We start from the raw sequence: 16,269 nt of genomic DNA on the forward strand, positions 1-16,269 counted from the left end.
GATGCACCGTTTATGTGCCCGTGAGCCAAATGACAGAGTTAAATAGGGTTGATGCTGTTCACTGGGGCGTGTGGACTCGGTCATTACCAGAAAGTAACGGAAAAGGAAGAGGGAAGGACTGCTCCCGGGCCAGATCAAGAGCAATCATATGTTCCCGGAGCAGAGCCCAGGAGACAAAGAGATAAAAAAAAAAAATATGTCAACAGGAGATAAAGCTACAGAAATGCACTGCAAAATGTAGTTAATTCATGTTCCAGGAAAAAATGTAACGGTGATTTAAACCGGATTGCTCTTGTGAAAATACAGCTTGTATTACGAGTTGTATGTACTCATATAAGTGATATGCACTGTTACTGACATCTGACACTGGGCACCCTGTCCAAATGGTTTCCTCCCATTGGGGAATTACTCAATCATGAACATGCTTATGATCTCTGGTGTCCTCTGATGAGCCTTTGGCACACGACTACATCCCACTTCCACAAAAACATCTCCACACGACCTGACGGCAGGAAATGACGCAGAGCTGACGAACACGCAGCAGTGTTTTTGTCAGATGTGAGGTGTCAATGAGGGCATAATAAATGACCATCAGGAGCAATGGAAAAGAACAGATATTCAACTTCTCTTACGGTGTTTGAGTGTGTATGGGGTCATTGAGCTACTCCAATGAGAATTTTGATGTGTTGGAAAGTGAGAACGGACATGTTGGTGAGCAAGAAAAGAGTATATTTTGGATAAATGTTAAAGTTACAGCCACCAGCTACATTTACTTATTGTACTTACAACTCAGCAGCTGGTAGTGACCAAAAACAGAGCTATAAGAGAGTGAATATTGGACTTAAATTCACCAGGAGGCCAGAAACCGGACTCCAAATGAACAATAATGATGCTCCAAAACTGCTGGATGTGTATTTAAGTAACAAGCTCACCATATATTTTGTGTACATAACTTGTTTCCACTGTCCCGAAATGGTCCAAAAATAGTCAGAGGTTAGTATGTTAGAAGAGAGAATATAGACCCAATCGGCTTTGGTGGCATCTTATATTTATCAGTAGAAACGACTGCAATATCTTTTTAGGCACCTTTATTTAAAAGGTGAAGTGGCAGATCCTCAAATCCACAAAGAACTAACAACAAAGGTAGGCACACATGTGCAAAGAAGATAAAAATAAGCCTCATGCCATCTAATCAATGCTCTCATACAAGAATAAATCTCTCAGTGCTCTGAAGACAATATGGCACAAACAAAAAAAGTATTTAAATACACAGAAAAATTAAACAAAACATTCCTTTATATTCTATATCTTTAAATATTAGTTGAAATCTCTTAGGAGCTTTATTATCTATTGGACCTGAGAGATTATACTTCTCTAATTTCTATATCATTAGAGTGTAGATAAATATACACTTTTTCTACTGCAGCATTTAACGGAAAATGCCATATTTATTATCAAAAGTTATCCAAACCAAAACAAAACAAGCGTTTTGTATATATATATATATATATATATATATATATATATATATATATATATATATCTCACTACATCGCACTATATAATTGGTCCCTAAACAGAAATTATCTTTTTTTCTCACTGCAGCAAACAATCTGTAAATTTTTCAATACAAACACAATTATAACTTAATAAAAATTAACTGTTAACTATAACAAAGGAAACATTATCCACTAAGCCTCCCAAAACGTCTTTGGCCCTCGAGAGTCAGGGTCATGGATTCAAGTGAGTCCGAGTGTGGCGATATGGTAAACTGGCAGAGACAGAGGACGACTGCCTCAGTTATTCTGTACTGGGGGTTCTTTGGTTGTCCGAAGATCTTCATCTCGCCTCGCACAAAAGCCCACCTCTGCTTACGTGTCGTCTCGTCTGTTGTAGTAGCCACTGAAGAATGTAAAAATACTGATAACCAGACACATCACCACAAACAGTGTCAGGGCGATCCAGAGAATTCGTCGACTCAAGGGAATCTTGGGACAAAACCGACCAAGAAGAACCAGGACCTCCTCCATCCTCCTGTGGAGACAAGGACTCATACAGTACACATCTGATACGTTCATTGCTGTCAACAGAGTAAACTTTTACTGCAGCAAAAAAACAAACTCATCAAAGAGATCCATGTATTGAATGATGAGATGACGAGAATAATTTATACATTCGAAGGATTGGAAAATCTGATTGTATATTTGTTCATATGGCAGTTTACTCCAAATTTAATTTCACCCTTTTCTTTTTGTTGTATATTTGACCATTCATGGATAGCGATATGTAAACTATGCTACTCTGTCAAGCTGTCAGAGCTACCATGGAGCCCACACTGTCACTAAATGCACTTCCTGAAGAAATATGTTTTTATCCTAAAAAAATGAACATCCAGCTTTCTGCAAGTGGCTGAAAGCTGTCCAAAATAACAAAATATATCTTAAAAGGTGAAAGGTTCATATAAATGCTGATGTGAATTTCTACCTCTTAACATTTGTTTTATCAAATGAGTTCTGTTAGAAGAAGCTCTTGGTGTATTTTAACTAATTTAATGCAGCAAACTGAAAGTTTGAGATGTGCCACATAGAGACGGGTCTTATTGAGATTTACTCTCACGATGTAGATGAGCTTCAGGTTCATTTTTAGTTTTTGCATTTTGAATGGAACTTGAAGACTAGTCATTTTGGTATGCTTATGTCAATACTGTCAAAGAACAACAAGCTGTACATTTATTTTCTTCTTAAAGCAACAGGTTCAGTTTACCTGCTTGTCCTTCTCTTCTTTCCGCTCTCTTCATCCTTATTCGATTCAAGCAATTTCTCTGCAGCGTCTTCCTCTTTCTGCTTCTCCTCCTGGAGCACTTTGATTTGCTTCTGTCCTTCTTGGAAGCTGCATTGACAAGGTTCAAATTAACCAGCAAGCTCTAAGGATATACAGTATTAATATTTACGTCCTATCATCAGGCAGTGACACACAACGTGGAATTTATTCAAAGTCTCTGTATACATAACATGATATACACCTGCACAACAAGAACAACATAACTGATGAGTCCCATAAATGTGGTGGTTTATGGTGAGAAACAACAATGTCATCATTGAATGTTTGCGTGTAGTTAAGGATGAGGAGAGACGGCCTCACCCTTTATTATACGACTCCTCCTCGATCTTTGCCTTGAGCTCGGCTCTGATCTCTGCTCTGATCTCTTCCAAGTTGACTGGAGGTTTGGCTGGCACGCTTTCCTGCTCCAACACGCTCTTTCCACTGCATTGTTTCAGATGGGAAAGAACAATCAGCCTTGGACACCAGCACCATCACAGCAGAGGTTATAAAACCGAGAGGAGTGCACATTTAGGTTTCATCACAACACCGTGGCCTTGTTATATAACGGACAACCTGCAGCACTGGAGAGGTAGCGTGCATTACAGACACCACCGCAGGCGAGAACGTAAAAAAATGGAGCTGGCACTTTGCACATTTGTTTTTGCTATTCTTGTCTCCTCCCAGAACATCTCGACACTTGAGAGCGCCACTCAGGCTCTCTATTAAACCAGGATATGATTGGAGCCTTGTGCCTGGACTTTGTCAAACTCTTTGCACAAATGTTTAGTTTACGACCCAGGATAGCATATCCATCAAGTGCAGCAGGGTTTGATTATTTTTTGTGCCGTCAGGGATATTTTCACCCCACTGGGGCTTTTCTCTACACCGTAAAACACATCCTGAAGGTCACATAAACAAGACAAAGGTCCCACTGCAGCACAACATGCTTTTGATAAGAATGATAACAAGTTCAGGCTGGTCTTGGCCCATTGTTTCAGGACTGTGTGGAGACCTTGGGAATCAAGCAATGGTATGTGTACACACTGTATGCATTCATGTGTTTATGTGTGCGTGCAAGAAAACACCATGACACGAAACATACCATTCTGCTGCTGGTTGGGCTTTCTCTGTGGCAGCGTTGCTTTTCACATCATTCGCTTCACACTAAAGAGGAGGGTGTTGAATATTTTGGAAGAAATTATTGCCTTCTTACAATAATACACAATAAACAGAAACCATCAAAGAAGTTTAGAGGTGAAATGCCTCTTGAGGGGGACTGCTAACAACTCAAAGACACCTATAATGTTACAAGAAACCCCAAATAGACTCTGCTTTTTGGGAATCGTTTTTTCATAACCTTATCACATTACAATACCTCCCTTTGACAGCAGTAGAGTAACAATACAAGCAGCATCATTTGGAAATAATAGAGTTAAGTACAATAATCTCAAGCTTGTACTAAAGAGAATATATTTAGTTACTTGCCACCACTGACAAGTAATATAGATATGACCTGGACCAGAATTTATTATTATTAACCAGTAAATTACAGCAATATGAGACAAATGGTTTACGTTCAAAAACACAATTTTTACCCATTTTGAAATCAAAAGAAACACAATGTCCTGAATAATGTCCTAAAAGCAAATTATTTCATATCTAAGTGATGACACACATTGTAGAAAGCTTTGACTCAGCAGTCAATCGGACACAGTGAGCGTCACTGCATTACATGCTTGAAATGTAATTTCCCATCAGTTTCCGACAGGACAGGACAGGACAGGACAGGACAGGATGACCTACCAGGACAGGAAGAGCAGCACCAGCGGTCAGTCCCATGATGGGGCCCGGGCCGGCTATGGCTGGAGTCTGACCTGGGATGTTCAGGAGGTTAAATTTGGGCACCACTGCTACGCTCACCCTACGTCTGGGCAGAGCCTAGTGAGGGTGAAAGGAGACAGAACATGTGCCAGTGGTAAGGATGCAAAATGAGAATTTAGGGATGGCATTTTTCTTTTCCATAAACTACAACTACAAAGGCATGATGATGTCACCAAAAGAAGATTCATTATTTCATTAATGTAATAAGAAACACAAAAGAACGCATAAAACAGGACATTTTGACATTTTTAGTGTTAATTAGCCAATTTTAGCATGCCAACACGCTCAACCAAGATGGTGAACATTGTAAACAGTACAACAGTATATGCTTAGCATCACATTAACGTTTAGTTCTACATACAACCTCACAGAGCTGGTAGCATGACTCATAGTTTCATTACAAGATATCCACAAACACAAAAAAGTCTGACTGACTAAAAGTCCAAACATTCAATTTAAAACCGTGTGAAACAGAGAAAATCATCAAATCTTCACATTGGAGAAGCTGGAATCAGAGAATGTGTTTAATAGATGACTTTTAAATGACAAGTAACCATTTATCAAAACGTTGTACTTTTTTGTTGATTAATCGTTATTCAGCTATTATTATTTCAGCACAAAAAAATGGAAAAACTGAAGCACTTACCTTTCCCAGGGTGAGGGACATCGATCTTGATGGCCGTGGAACTCCATCATCTTTATAGACGCACAGAATACAGCATTAAATGAGCACAGAAACCATTAATTTCACGCTGGTATTGTTGCCAGAGCAGCAGTGAAGCTGCTCAGTAAGACGGTATTAAGACACTCCAGTTAAAGTGGAAAGTCCCTGATAAAAATACTTTCATAGGGCAAAGCAGCAATAATGCTAAATGAAGATGCTTCATCAAACCTTGTCTGGATTATACAGTTTAAAAATATTTTCCATTTATAAGCATGAAACAATTTGTAGAGAAAAGATGTAATGTTTCTGTGTTTAGCTGTGCTTGATGTGAATGTGGTCAATAGCACAGTCTTACCTCCAGCGTCTACGGACCCTCCGTAACTGCGATTTGAATTCTGGTTGGCCAGCTTCTTGAACTCCATCAGCTCTGCGTGGTCCTTCTCATACGTCCTTTTCAGATTTTCCACATATTGCATCATAACCTCGGTGGCCTTGTTCATACGTTTCTCCTGTTGCACAAAGAAAATCAGTCCATACGGCAAGACAATATATGAGCACAGACACGTGACTAACCGAAAACATTTTAGCAGAGAGTTTAAACACAGGACTCTTCGTGAAAGGAGCTGTGAAGAAAGCTACAAAACAAGCTGAAATTTGACCTATTTAACTAAATATCTGCAGGCTTCCCATCAACATTGTCTTTTTGGCCACCTGATGAATATAAGTCCAGTATCAACTGGTGTACTCTTGTTTTATGGTTTGGTCTCCCCAAATAACCGTCTTTTTACGTTCAACTTTCTACACCAGCGAGTTGCTAAGTTTGTGTGTCAGCTGTTTGGAGCTGGGCAGGTAGTGTGCAGTGGGTTAATCGGAGGTTTTTGCTCAAAGCTGCTGACAGCTTTTGGGAACAGGGTTGAAAAGAGCAGTGAGACCAAACCATACAGGTGCATTTGTTGTAAAACCAAAACAGATGTTAAAATATGCACATAGCTCATGGAGAGAAATACCTCGTGGAAAAGACCTTATAGTTACGACATATCCTGCTTCATATATTTGAAAAGATTAAAATATATAAATGTGGCTGTCAAGAAAACACACTGAAAGTCAAGAGAATTGGTATAGCCTTATAATTAGATTGTTATTTATAGATGGGTAGCAGTACAAGGAAAATATAAAAAAGGGCAGTCATTCATCAGAGTGGTTTGGGATTATAAATAGCGAAAGACCTTTGTGCTGCATAAACAGTAAATTTGCTCTTTAACTGATGTTTGGTTTGGCCGGCATGAGGTCAGCCAAACAGGCATCCCAGTGACCCAGAGACATCCTGAAAAAGACAGCATCTTTTAAACAATAAGATGTACTGTTTATTTACACAATGCAGCGTTCTCTTTATCTGTTCTGCATTCCCTCGGTTTGCATTGTCATCCGAATTGTGTTTGTATGACTGCACCTGTCGAACTGCTCCGACGATCTCTGATCTGCTGGAGAGTCGTGTGGCCAGCCGGTGCAGCACCGCCACAGTCTCTATGAGGCGCTGGTAGGCCTCACGCTGCTCCAAATTCTGCCACTGTGGCGAAGTCATCTGCAGGAAACACAACAATTTTGTTACAACTCTCTCAGGAAAACAAAGTGTACATCACTGTCCTCTTCTGTACCTGGGATTGGACTCAGACAAGATAAATATTTACTGTGGGACATTTCCAGGAAACATTGAAGAGACGAACGAGCACTAAAGAGCCAGAGGGAACTAATATCAGCTGCTGCGTTCGAGGGCTGACCTTCAGTGCTCCTTTGAACTCCTCCAGTTCTTTCTCTGTGTCTTCCTCAGTCAGGTTCCTCTCCCTCTCTGACTGTTTGAGCCGCATCTCCAGAGTGTAGTTGTCATTACGATATGCCAGTGACAGCTGGACAAATGCGTTCTGTGGGGAGGAAATTACTGCAATGTAACACTTGGAATGGTACGTTAAACAGCACATTGCATACAGATGAACTGCTGGTGATAGCAACACACCAACTCAGAGGAATCCATAGAAAACTCTCCCACAGTGACAAATGAGAGCCCGTGCGGTTGTTTGCGTAACACTAATGTGCATTTTTATAGGTTAATGTGTGAGTGAATACCGAGCAGCCATGAGGGAAACACAGGGAACAAGCTGTGATTCTGACATTTGACCACTTGATGTTTTGCTGCGTTGATCAAAGCAAGTCTGCACAGTTTTCCGACATACACGGGCCACGACTGAGAGGAAATATATGACCTCTGACTGTCCTGATCCAGACGCATCCCAGCGGGAAAAGCGAGAGCGGCTGCAGGCCGAGCCCGACAGCGCCACTAATGTTTGCATTTTTCTCCACAGGAAATAACTCAAGTGTCTCCTCGGTCTGACCAGGAACAGAAAAACGCTTTCCTGTTGACAAAACACCGTCAAACTCAGGCAGACAATTTTTGCAAAGATGTAATTAACTACTTTGGTAACAAAACTGATTATTATGAACATTGAGCAACGCACAGCAAATGTTCAGCAGTGAGTGGAACAAAAGATCAGAGTTCTCTGATTGAAACGGTGTTTGAACACAATTTACTGCTCAAAGTAAACGGATTACAGTCGGCAGTCTATCTTATGACCCATTGCATGAAGACTCATGCACACAGTTAATTACTGCGGAGCATTTTGAAGGCGGAAATTAGAATGAGAATATTAAATTGAATATATTTTCTTCTGGGAAGCAGAAAATTATATGAGGCAAAGTTTTATTACTGCTTTTTTTGCTATATAACTAATTAAGTTGCTTTTAAGTAGTAAACGTATTTGCAAATAAAGCAAGTCTCTTACTACTATTCAGGCTTAAACAGACCACCAAAGCGATTAAAAAATATTATTATTAAAGGAATAGTTAAATCCAATTTTGGGAAATGCACTTTTTTGTTCTCTTGCCAAGTGTTAGATGAGAAGATTGGTACCACTCTATAGACTGGAAATGAAGGGAAACAACTAGCCTGGTTCTGTCCAAAGCTAACAAAGAGAAAATAAATGCATTTCCTCAATTCTAAAATGATTCATTTAAATTGCAGACAAGCACAAGCAAAGCACCACAGAAAAAACCAACTGTAGCATGTATGGACAACACTTAATTCCTCACCATGAAAGATCAACAATATGATGTTTTTGTGACTTTGTATCTTTACTTTTAGCAGAAATACTGTGTGAGAATCACCCAAAACCTGAACAGATCAGATACCAACCTCAACTTCTTTTTCAGTGAGAGGGGGTGCACTGGAATGAAATCAAAGAGGAACTGTTAGTATGGTGAGTAATCTACATACATGCGTCCACAGTAAAATGAAGATGTGTTATTTTTTTATCGATTAGACAGGAAATGTTGATGCACACCAGCCTGGTAGACTTCGGTGGAGTTTGAGTTTTCTCAGCATCACATCTGAAATGTTTGGCATGGAGTCGAACTTCTCCTTTGCCTCCTCACTACTGGCTGAGTTTGGAGAAGGTGGAGCTCCTGCAGACACAGAGATACACAAATCAGTCCGAAAGCCAATTACCTGGTCTTTTTCTAATTAGGCTTTGATTCCAGTCTCAAGTAATTTGAGACCGATTTAAAATCAAGACTCAAGTGCTTTAGTCTACATAAGACCACACATCTAGAAGGTGAAACTAGGTTACTTTCCCTGAACTGCAGCCACTGTGCCCACAAGTGGCAACAACGGGACAATAATGTATCCTGAAATGTAGCATTTCTTAATTTCTTTTCATTCTGATTTTCCTTTTGTAAGATGGCGGCATTATTTCTTCTTTCAAACATGACATCGTCTCGCTATAGGTGACCTGTAAAACAAATGAGGCATTTGTACAGTTTCCTTCAAAGATGTGTTGATAGTTAATAGATTCTGTTTTTAAGTCAAAACCTGTGACTTTGTGTGAGATTGTCAAGTCAAATTGCCAGCCTGTCAAGTCTCAACTCAGTCAAGTATCACAACAGTGAAGTGGAACTAAAGTCTCGAGTCTGAATTTTTGTGACATAGTTTCCAAGTCTACAGCTCCGTCTCTTTCCAAAACACACAAAACACATAAAACCATCTCATTGCATCTTCCTCGGGTGGTCTTTGGCTCACATACTTCTACTCACAACAATCATGCCATCTGCTGATGGAAAACGCAAACAGCATTTATTTCTCTGTTATGACGTTGCCAGTAAATGGGGGGCACAGAGGAAAAAAAAAACAAGAACAGATCATCATCATCATCATCATCATCATTTGCTGACTGGAACAGATTTTCCCTGAGATTCAGGAAGTGCACACCCTTGGCGACATTGCTGAACGTACTGCTGAAAGTACTTTCTGTCTTACATGGCCGAGAGGGAAACCAACGACTGTTACCTCTTTCCTGTTCAGCAGCTTCACTCAAGTCCGGTAACTTGGATCCCACTATGCTTTGGTTACGCATCAGCTTGTGCTCCTGTATACACAAAAGCACACATGCATGAACACAAGAACAAAGCATTTACACAACATTTTACAGAAGAGGTATTTTACTACCAAAACAAGCAGTAATTAACCGAATGTGCTGAACCGATTCTTTACCTCTCTGAATTTAGACAGTTTCTGTGCACCTCCCTGCTGAGTGGGGAGGTCTTTGTAGCCTGAGGACTTGAAGGCAGCATCCCTGGGCTTGTCTGAGAGGGTATCCTCCGCTGTAGGAGGGAAACTTGGGGCGCCATTTCGAGAATTGAGGGTGCCTACAGTATCCCAGGAAACAGCCCTCATAAGCGGAGGGAAGGCCCCGATCGTCTTGATCTCTGCTGTACAGGGGGCCTGTTGAGTAGGGGGTCGAGGGACGGGCTTGGCCACCCCTGTGGCCGGGGCCTGGTTGAGGTTTCGACCTGGACCAGGTCCCTCATCTGCTTTACCGACTGCTGGAGGACTTTTAGGTACAGCAGGATCACAGTTCTCCTTCTGAACAGCAAAACGGGGCGTTAGCATCCCAGAGGACACTTTCCTCTTCTCAGAGGGCCTCCAGTCCACCAACAGTCTGTTGCCCTGAGGTTAGCAAGATAATAACTGCTATTAATACATTTAGCAATCATATTATATTAATAACCAACTTCACCTTGTAGATGTTGAGATATTTCTTGGGATAATTGAAACATTTGAGGGGATCAAAGTCATGAGGAGTTCATCTGGGAAGCAAGAATGTCTGTATGAAATGTAATGACAATTGCTGTCACTGCGACATTTCTGTCTGGACCAAAGTGGTAGACACGCTGACAATGCCATCCCTAGAGAGCCACGCCCCTGCTAGCATAAATAAAAACCTCTTTAAACTAAAGCAACCATTCAAAAAAGAAGTCGGTAAACATTTTTGCAACCTTTGGAAGTATTGAGATGTTTTCCATGTGTGTGGGAGTAGACTCTTGTTCTTTTGCATGACTTCCCTCTTCTACAAACCTCTCTATCAGATATAATACAAACCATATAAAGTTTGTTATATCTGTGTTAATAAAAAGAAACGGTGAGTGAATCTGTTAATCTGACCTCTTGATCCTGTGTCGTCAAGTCAGGCTGATCTCGCACTGAAGGAACTTCCAGATGCTGCAAGAGAGGACAACATAGGACATTTTCTTATGTTTCTTATGTTAACAAATATTAATGAGACCATTTAAAAACACAGCAAAGGGAAATAAAATGAACTCTGCCAGTTTTAATAGGGGAAAATGAGCATGCGTCAAAAATATCTGCATTACAACTCACACTATCGTGAGCAAACAATAATTTCTTTACCTGCCCAACCAACTGTGAGTTGACATAGGTTGCCTCTGTGGGTCCTCCAGCTGAAACAGCAGAACATGACCAACAAAATCATTCTTGCAAAGTCCAATGGACAAAAAGTGATCGAAAAATAAGGTAGAAAAGTTATAAATAAATCGCTAACAGTTGTTTTTAATAGTGCCTTACCAATTTGAGGAGCAACAATCAGTGAGCTGCTTCTAGATGAACACGGTGAGGATGACGGAGTTAGAGTTGGAGAAAGACCTGTGGGGAAAAAACCCAAAAATATTTGTGAATTAAACACGACTTACTGAGTTCAATGTGACTTCCGACCTCTGTTACCTCAGAATGCTCAGAATCTCCCCCAAAAAAATCTAGAAAACTAAGTGAAACTCACTAAGACAACAGCTCAAATGAGCTGCTATGTACTGCGTGTATATCTGTGTGTGTGTGTGTGTGTGTGTGTATTGCTACCTGTGGGTGAGTCAGTGAGGGAGCGGCGGCCGCGGCGTGTCAGGAAACGGTCGCTGACCTTCTTGGCCTGTTGGAGCAGCTCCAGGTTCGTCTGTCGATCCTCCTCAGAGAGCTGCAGCTCCGGCAGCTGATCTTTCAGCAGGTCGATCACATTACCTGTGCTGTCTGAGAAAGAGAATACACACATGCACACACGCACAAGCACACTTTTGTTTTGTGGTTGTTTGTTTAAAGGCAAACGAAATGCAGTTATAGACAAATCAATATGCTCGTTTGCTTCCTCAAACATTCTTTGATTTTTTAGATGATACATTTTGTACAATGACTCTTTGGGGAAAAGAAAATAACAAAGTCTGTGAGTGCTTTTGGATTTGAAGAGGATATTTCTCAGTATAAAGTCTCATGCCAATGAATAATTCACAGATGGATGTGAGCCAATAAATCAGGTGATGAGGTTCGGCCAAGTCAGGGATGTTTTTATCTCCTCTCTTCAGAGAAGGGCAACAAGTTAAACATCAAAAGTAATCTAAGCTGTAAAAGCATCTCAGGCATGTGGGAGGACACACAGATTTATCTCTCAGGACGCAGATGACCAAACTTAGTCGAAATGTAGTGAAGCTTCTTCGAATTATTTTGGCTTTATTCATCCTTGGAAAGACAGATCTTTCAACAAAGTTACAAATACCCACTTAAAAACAGTGACTTCAATTTGGTGCTGGACTAAAGCAAATGTTGCCAATGATAACATCAGAATAGCTCTCACAGTGTTGTGGCGATCTTTATATAATGGCAGCTGCAGTATGTGTGTGTGTGTGTGTGTGTGTATACAAAGTTTACCCACCGACAGTGGTGATGGGTCCTCCAGAGGAGTTTCTGGCCAGGCGAGCTCTGGGACTGTGTGGCCTGAGAGAGAGGAATCAGTAATGATACAGACACATTGTCCCCGTTTACAGCTTAAAAAAGAAGAAGAAAACTGTTGTAGTGTTTGAGATGGACGATTACCTGGTCTGCTCCAGAGGACATCCATCTTGTTGGACAATAGTGGCCTGCTGTGGGTAGACGATGGTGGGGGCAGTGATGACGATAGCTTGACTTTTGCCCGGTGTAGACTGTGCAAAAGAAATTGTAAAAAAAACAAAAAAAAAACACAACAAAACAAACGTCAATGGTAAAACAAAGTTACAGCAATACCGGCATAGGTGTAATACATGTTTTCCTTTGTGTTGGAATATGCATTATTTTAGCACAATATTAACAGACATCATAAAATGTATTAAAATTAGATTTTGACAAAAACAACAAGAACAAGACAGGGCCTCAGAAGTAGATAAAAGTGAAGTTCATATTGTGCTACAGTTGGGCATATTCCCAAACAAATGAACATTAAATCCAGTGACCACAAACAATGAAGGTGGGCGCCTTTACTGACCCTGAGAGGGGTTGGCCTCGGGCCAGTTAGGCACTCTGACCAGCTGGTAATCCAGATTTAACTGCAGTGACTCCAGACACATTTGAGCAAACACTAAAGATTTCCTTCCACTATTGTGATCATCATAAACCTAAATATTGATTTAATACTTTAACACATCTCTAAAAGTCGTGATAAATCACAGCGTTGGTTACATAGAGCTTTAGGTTGAGGGTGGGAAGAAAGACTCACTTCAAGGAGAATCTCCTCAAAATTACGTTTGATAAAAAAAGAAATGCTGAAGAAGTTTTGCTCAGTGTCAAGTTCTAAAGGATCAGTCATGTGTTAGAAATAGAGACACAACATAACGAGTATGAATACCCCAGAGTGAAAATGAAAAAGAACAAATCAACACTCAGATAAAATATGTTCAGTGTGAACATTGTCATAAAAATTACGGGACTCACAAAAGACAGATTAAAAAAAAGTAAATGGTGAAAATCAAAGCAGCGGAGGCAGAGACATCCAGACTTTTAGTCTTATGCGTGAGAATGCTAGATCCTACACCTCTCATAATGCAGGCCTTCTGTCCAGAGCCACAGACCACATTACTATATAACCATATAACTATTCACAGGATCAATTGGACTCCCAGTGACACGAGTAAACCGGACTTCGTGAATAAAATTGGTGAAGCACCCGTTGAACAATTCCACAGTTTCAAAAATGTGGAAAACTTCACATCTTCATAAATTATGGGTCATTCCATTCCTGTTCATTCCCAAATCCTTGTCCAACCATAATAGGAAAATAGGCAAGTAAACACAGACTGAGATCAAACACTAATTCCCTAAGAGCTCCTTTCAGCTTATCTTTGCACTAGAACCCAAATAAAAGGATTCCTGCTGGTGGTAAAGCTGCAGAAAGGCCACGGCCGTGCTGTAGTGAAGGTGGATACGTTTACAGTGTTGGCATATGCCCTGCAGACTTGATTACACAGCTTCATTACATTCTGCAGAGATGCGTTATCTAGTCTGTGTGTTTATGAGCGACTGCAGCGGAAGACAATGTTCTCAGACTGCTGAACACTTTGCTGTCTGCAGGATGTTTGCTGATTTAACTTCTGAATCTGACCCCTTCAAGATTATACTCTCCATATAGATGTGACATGCTGAAAAAGATATGCCTCTAATATGGGGATGTTTATGATTCAACGGGTCAGTTAACCCAAAGGAGAAAAAGATTTGAGGATTAAGAACAAGTCGTGAATATGACGTAGACTTTTCTGAAGACCTTTCTGAAGAACAAACTTAAGATATTGGCAAATGAGGCAGAATGTCCTCTCACTTAGGAGGGATTGATCAAATGTGTTTACTGCTAAACTATAAGAAGCATTTTGAGGTTAAAGAAGAAACCTTGAGGGCAAACGTTCAGTAGCAACATTGATAGAATTTCCTCACCAGAGCCAAATGGATTATTCTGTGACCGATTTTATGGCCTCACATGCTTTTTCCAAAAACAGAATGTGTGTTTCAAAAAGTGACACTCACTGTACTGGGAGAGCTGGATGAACTGTCCAGCTCCTCGGGGGAATCCTCCTCTTCCTCAGGCAGTGTGGGCATGGTGTGGAGCAGTGGGGGGCGTGAGCGAGTGTGGGGGAAAATAAAAGGTCTCTCAACGTCGCAGGGCTCAGCACAGGACTCAGCACAGGACTCAGCACAGGACTCAGCACAGGACTCAGCACAGGGTTCAGCACAGGGCTCAGCACAGGGCTCAGCACAGGACTCAGCACAGGACTCAGCACAGGACTCAGCACAGGACTCAGCACAGGGTTCAGCACAGGACTCAGCACAGGACTCAGCACAGGACTCAGCACAGGACTCAGCACAGGACTCAGCACAGGACTCCTCGGAGTTGTGATCACTTTGCTCAGGAGGAGATCTCTGCGGGAAGTGTTGCTCCTCCTCCTCCTCCTCCTGGAGCTGCAAGACCATGCAAGCATGAAGACACAAACACAAGTATGTTATGCATGAGTAGACACATATGCATTAGTTGAGTAAATGTCAACGGTAACTGTTCCTTAATTACAGTTATTGAACTTTAGCTGCTGATCTTTAAATAAAATTAATAACAAATGAATGGCGATATTCTGAAGGAAGTCTTTTCTGGTGAACTACAGCTTAAAAAAAAAACATGGACACAATGAATAAATCCCAAAAGAGCTTCATTCACCATTGCCTTGGAACGGCAGCTAATCTTTACCCAAAAGGCTGTAACATCAAAAACAAAACTCTCACAAAAATACATTCATTTCTAGTGAGAGGTAAACATTAAATACAATAAAAAAATGTCATGAAACATTTCATCAGCCATGCCATCAAGAAAGTACAGTGGTGGACACTTGTTGCACTCTCTCCATCACCCTGGGTCAAAGGAAGTTCAGCAAATATTCCGAAGTATCACTTAAAGATGGGGAGTGTTTGACCACTAGTAGAACTATGGAGCAATGTCGTACGAGTGGGTCCCCGTTGTGTTTGTATTGTGCACACAACATGCAGGAGGACCCGCATACACCAAGGAATGGACAGTAGGCTTTTTGAAAATATTTGGTGAGAAACACTAAATGTTAACATAACGTTTATTGGTTTACAAGAAAACTTCACAGGGCACCTTTGACTTTGGGAATATATTTAGTTCACTGGGAAAACGGAAGAAAAAAAATAAGCATTAAGGATAGAGAAACTCTTCTAGACTCGAGAAGTCAGTTTCATCATATTTATTTGAGGGATGGTCTGTGGAGCAACAAAGAAAAACAGCAACATTCACGCAGAATTCTCTGCTTCACAACATGATTGATCGAAAATGCAAATAAAAACCACTCATGTCTGAGAGCCATGACAAAGTGAAGTATGTTTTTTCTTCAGGTAGCACACTGATCGAGATCCACAGGGTTGTTATAAAACTCTGCTACGTTCGGTGTCACTTCCTCTCACAGGCTGACTGAGGCTATGAGTTCCTGAGGGACAGTGTAAAGCAAGAGACGGCTTGTGAGAAGATGCTGTGTGGAACAAGCATGGAAGATACCTGAGAGGAGAAATCATTACTCTGATTTTTATTTATTTTTAAAACTAAAAGTGGGAATCCTTAAGGTTTCAGTCCTAGTTGGTTTACAATTTATATTTGATGAAAATAAAGGAATTTTAATCTTTTTGCTGATACATGACCCTCAAGTTTTCA

At 40.7% G+C, this 16,269-nt stretch overlaps 1 protein-coding gene across 1 annotated transcript; it reads right to left on the reverse strand.

Annotated features, from left to right (window-relative positions):
* Positions 1–1,073: 1,073 nt before the first annotated feature.
* On the reverse strand, positions 1,074–14,801 carry mrvi1 (murine retrovirus integration site 1 homolog). The gene is made up of 20 exons (XM_076110025.1): positions 14,583–14,801; positions 12,627–12,733; positions 12,466–12,527; positions 11,625–11,789; positions 11,337–11,414; positions 11,163–11,212; positions 10,917–10,973; positions 9,966–10,421; positions 9,762–9,840; positions 8,761–8,881; positions 8,613–8,643; positions 7,147–7,287; positions 6,819–6,950; positions 5,724–5,877; positions 5,351–5,400; positions 4,627–4,761; positions 3,926–3,987; positions 3,142–3,264; positions 2,764–2,889; positions 1,074–2,034 (listed from the first exon to the last, which is right to left on the reverse strand). The coding sequence occupies exons 1-20, from the start codon at positions 14,652–14,654 to the stop codon at positions 1,872–1,874; spliced, it is 2,364 nt and encodes a 787-aa protein (XP_075966140.1). The 5' UTR covers positions 14,655–14,801; the 3' UTR covers positions 1,074–1,871.
* Between the last annotated feature and the right edge of the window lie 1,468 nt (positions 14,802–16,269).

The sequence above is a fragment of the Anarhichas minor genome, unplaced genomic scaffold (assembly GCF_050575085.1).
Source record: "Anarhichas minor isolate MPS153535 unplaced genomic scaffold, ASM5057508v1 ptg000042l, whole genome shotgun sequence".
In the NCBI taxonomy this organism is placed as follows: domain Eukaryota; kingdom Metazoa; phylum Chordata; class Actinopteri; order Perciformes; family Anarhichadidae; genus Anarhichas; species Anarhichas minor.